The following is a 4,882-nucleotide window of genomic DNA, read 5'->3' as shown; positions in this document are numbered from 1 at the left end:
TTACCATCACCTGCACCAACCACTTTGCCAATCAGGTCTCTTTTCTTCTTCTCACAAGCGGATCTCTCGGAGGCGTCTTTCAACGACACGGACATCCTCTCCCCAGATCTGTACCTTCAGTACATCCTCATTCGAGTCCCATTGGCGGTTTCTCCTTGGCCGGCGGACCCACATACCTTCGGCTAGCCCGCCCCTCCACTCAACAACACCCCATCCAGGCGTTTCCCGTCTGAACCCCTCGCCACACCACACCCCACCTTCACTTACGATTTGGACCCCCTGTCTAGCGTCTACGTTAGACTCTCAAGCATTGCTTTCGCTCAGCCTCGTGGGTCCAGCGTCTGTAGCGTCACCCACTGACGACGAGATCCCAAGCCTCCCACTTCGTGCGAAGTATTATTTCTGAGGGTTGCCTGATCGTCTGCCAGTCGTTCGGGACAAGTGTTACTGATTTCTGTCTAACTCAACTACATATGAACAAGGACACCGCCTGTCTCGTCCCCGTTCTCATTCTTCCCCTCTCGGTTTACCACAATTACGGAGTAACACAACGAAGTCACACACCAAAGTCACACACCAAATTCACACACCAAAGTCACACACCAAAGTCATAACCAAGTAACACAACGAAGTCACACAACAAAAAAAAAGGGCAATGGCTTCACTTACAGACACTCGCGCTACGACACTACTCTTCAGCCTCTCAAGAGACGAGTTTGTCCCGATGGGCGAGACGGAACGGCTTAGCTTGGAAGAGCTCAACGATGCGGCTCTCAACCATTTCATATACCAGCCGGTCTCCCAGCAGATGATTGCTTACCTTGCTGGCGCCGCGCTCAATGTCATCGCCTGTGACTCGCCAAATCTGCCCAGGGGTCGCAAGGCCCGCGTCGTCCAACCCGAAGTTGATGATCTTCCCACCCTCGAGAACTTCATCACCCAACTTGTCACCTCCTCCAACGTCCAGGTCCCCACCCTCATGTCCACACTCGTCTACCTCACTCGCCTGAGATCGAAGCTACAGCCGGCCGCTCGCGGCATACCATGTACCACGCACCGCATCTTCCTTGCTTCTCTCATCCTTGCTGCCAAATATTTAAACGATAGCTCGCCTAAGAACAAGCACTGGGCCGCCTACAGCCACGTCTATCACGATTTTCGCAGCTTCGGATTTAGCGGCTCTGAGGTTAATGACATGGAGCGGCAATTACTTGGACTTCTCGACTGGGACTTGCGTATCACCGAGAGGGATCTTTACACCGAGTTCGATCCCTTCCTGGCTCCCATCCGGGATAGACTCGACGCCAAGCACGAGCGTGTGTTGCGGCGCAGGCAGAGGGAAGAAGAGGAGCGCCGCCAGATGCTCAAGTCGTCTATGTTCATGCGCTCTGGCTCTGCGACACCGCACTCGAGAGAGACATCTCGATCCCGGCAGAGGACGCCCGAACACATCCGCGCTCCCAGCACTCACCGCTCCAACAACTCCGCCACCTCATCCATCAACCCGCCACCACTGGTTCACAGCGGTAGCAACGACAGCTGGACCGACGTCTCTGTGCACTCCTTGACGCCCTCGAAACCGGTCACTTCATCCTCGTGCTACTCCGACTGGGAGGAGCCCCCAGACTGGCCCCAAAACCTACCAACGGCCGAGGACTATCTGGAGATAGTCGCAGAGATCGACCGCTGGGGCCCATCTCGCTTCAGCGACTACAATCCCGACCCTCTGGATGACCCGAGGCCGGTCGAATTCCACCAGGCGCCCAGCTTGCCGAAACAGAAGCGGGCGCGTATGGGCCGCCGCTCTATGCTGGAGCGCATGCTCGCCTCGGTGGCGGTGCGATAGAATCGCACCAAACTTAGACTCAAAAGCAAACTCCGGCGGTTTATATAAACCCCTTTACTTTTTCTTTTTTGTTTTGGCTTTGGTTTTGGGTTTGGTTTTGGGGTTCTTTTTTTTTTGGGGGGGGGGCTATGGGGGGTTTTTTTTTCTGGGTTTTTTTTTTCTGGGTTTTTTTCTGGGGGGGGGTTTTTTTTTTTTGATACCCTGCCTTTGAAGCAGTGACAGCGGAGTGTTAGACATAGCGAAACAATATGATTAAATACAGCGTAACTGTAATATGTTTTCCGTGCCTCTCTTAGTCGCTATTACTACTGTGGTTATTCCTGTGGTTGTTGATATAGTCACCGTCGTGGTCGTTATTATAGTCGCCGTCATTGTCGTCATTCTCGTGGATATTATTAGGTAATAAAATACTATACTAGTATTATAATATAATTACAATCTTCTTCTATAATAATAACAGAATATCTTCTATAATAATAGTATAAGGGCGGGTATATTAATTATAGGGGAAAGGGATAAAGGGAAACTAGGGGGCGGCTATCTATATAGCAATAGTGTATTTATACTAGTATATAATATATACTTTATAGGCTTTTTATATTACCGCTGCGTACAGGCATTAGCAGGGTCATTCTCTAAATATTCGAATCCGGGATTCGAAGGTCTTTTGGGGGCAGAGGATAGAATTGGTCGTCTGGTACGGGTTTGGATTTTTTTCATTCCTGGAGTCCCAGGCAGCATAACATGCCGTTTCAGGCACAGAGCGTTTGGTATTCGAGAATTAATAAGTCGGTCACTGGCCAGCATAAACCATCAACCTGTTTAAAGCGATACGCGTATCCATGATTACCTAAGGTACCTTGCAAGACCGATTTTAACTAAATATATTCGTCTGATATAAGGATTATGACTATTTTCATCTGATCTGTTGTCTACAGGTAAGGTACCTTAAGTCTCGTGGCATGGGACACAACATGTTTCTTGAGACGGGATGAAACTGGTCGACCTATCGCGTACATCGAACGCAGCGGCTGCCTGTCCCTCGCAGGTCTAACAACGATTACGGACCGTGTCCCAAGCATCATTACCTACTCCCGCACCAAGTATACCTTGACGGCGCTGCACAAGCAGGTACGATCTGTGGAATACTGCTGAATTGACGTGAGTGTGCTTTAGCGGAGCGCTGATTTCAGGAATGTATGATTGCATTCTGAAGTAGGTACACAAAGAGCAGAAGAAGAAAATACAACATAAGAAGGTGTGCGTATTCAGCCAATCAGACAAATAGGAAGGTGTGCCCAAATCACCCACGATCGATGTCACACACCGAAACACGCGAGTAAGAAGGATATATTTTTCTGATTGGCTGAATACGCATACGTTCCTAATTTTTCGTCTTCTCTCTGGACAGAATATAATCACATATTCCTCAAATCAGCGCTCCGCTAAAGCACACTCAACAATCGACCATAAGGGTTACGTGACGTGTTGAGTGACTTTGACTTAGGTTATTAAGGTAGACTTACGACATCCACGTTACCAATCGAATCGGGCGCGGCTTAAACTGCCTACCTAAGGTTATATCGGGCTTCGGATTTCCATTGGCGGGACGAGACCTTTTGCCTCTTGATTTTCCAGACTAGACCGCAGGCAAGCCCTTAACTCTATACTATCTAGCTTGAACGTTGCGTTGACTGGCCAAATTAAACTTGTAAGGGGGGGTTTTGACATACGGATAAAGTAAAAAACGCACGTATCCAACTGGCGACGGAGGTGGCGCGATCAAACTTTGCACCCCCGATTGCTGTGAAGAGGGTGCAAATCAACCTGGATGGCCGCTCGTGAGGATTAGGGGACGGAGGGGTGAGTATCATCTATCGTACAAACGTAGTGGCGGGCTCAGTCCGTTAGACAGAAAAGAGGCGCTTTTTGGGTTTGCTGTTGGTTCTGTCCTGGGATGGAGGATAAGGTTTGGGTATTGTTTTCGCTTCTTGTTAGATTGATGCCAAAGATAGACCAACAGGTCGCGGCCGCGGAGATGATGCGGCGGAAACAAGGGGTAGGACTTGGGATGGGAGAAGGGCCCATGCCATGCGATCCCGTGCGTCAGTCAAGGGAACTTTCAGTCACGGAATATCACAGGCGGGGCGACGCTCAACGCGACGCTCAGTGGTAATCGGCCGGCCGCACTGCAGAGACCACCTACGCGTACCCCCCAGACAGCGAGGTCAGACGACGACAAAACTACAAAGAAAAAGCGGGCCGTGGCTGGATGGATGGAGCTTGGATGCTTCCGGAGCCTGGGTTCCCGTCAAGAGTCCTTAATATGAAGGTGGCGAATCTGTCATCTGAGGATGGTTTCCAAAGACCCCATATCTGATGCCATGTGGGGGACACCCACCCTCACCGCATAAGGCTGCCGGGAGAAGCGACGTCAGAGCACTGCTGCTGCGCAGTCCCCGGCACCGGAGAGGCGTCGCGGAGGCTTTCCATTTCGCCATCCCGGACAGCAAGACGCTGTAGAGTTTGGGGTCTGTCTCGGCATGCAGCTTGAACCCCCCTCTTCCTCTTGCCTTCTATCTCGTCGCTTTTACGAATGCCGAAGCTAAGATGCCAAGTGAGCTGCAGCATAAGCGGGACGATCTGGGGTAAGAGTAGGGGTGAGAACAGGTCAGTCTGCGGGAAAGGCGGTGGTGCTCCGGGGTTCGCGATGTTGATGCTGGTGATATGAAGAGGAGGCGATAGTCTTGGCTGAATAGAAGCCCTCGTGAAACGGTTAGTCAGCTTGTTTAGGTGGGACTTTCCGCTTGCCCCCGGACACGGTTCCGTTGATGGGCTGGAGGTGTGGCGTTCTACGTTATTGTGGCTTGTCCTGTGGCTGGGGGGCATGGCGCGTGACCTTACCTGCCGCCTTTCCGTTTGTGCTGAGCACCACCCAATTACCATATACCTTAAGGTAAGGTGCATTAGGTAATTACTTCGCCAACTCCTCGCCGTAATTACAGCTAAGGTAGGTACATTAAGTAAGTATATAGG

General features: G+C 50.9%; 1 protein-coding gene across 1 annotated transcript; it reads left to right on the top strand.

The window, feature by feature from the left end:
• Positions 1-742: 742 nt before the first annotated feature.
• Positions 743-1,456, top strand: SODALDRAFT_242133 (hypothetical protein; the record flags this gene model as incomplete). Its single annotated transcript, XM_028607377.1, has 1 exon — positions 743-1,456. A coding segment is annotated over one exon (714 nt), but the record flags the coding sequence as incomplete, so codon positions are not given.
• Positions 1,457-4,882: the final 3,426 nt, after the last annotated feature.

Source organism: Sodiomyces alkalinus, assembly GCF_003711515.1.
Source record: "Sodiomyces alkalinus F11 unplaced genomic scaffold SODALscaffold_9, whole genome shotgun sequence".
NCBI lineage: Eukaryota > Fungi > Ascomycota > Sordariomycetes > Glomerellales > Plectosphaerellaceae > Sodiomyces > Sodiomyces alkalinus.
Note: the sequence above shows the minus strand (reverse complement) of the source record. Positions and strands in the feature narration are given on the sequence as shown.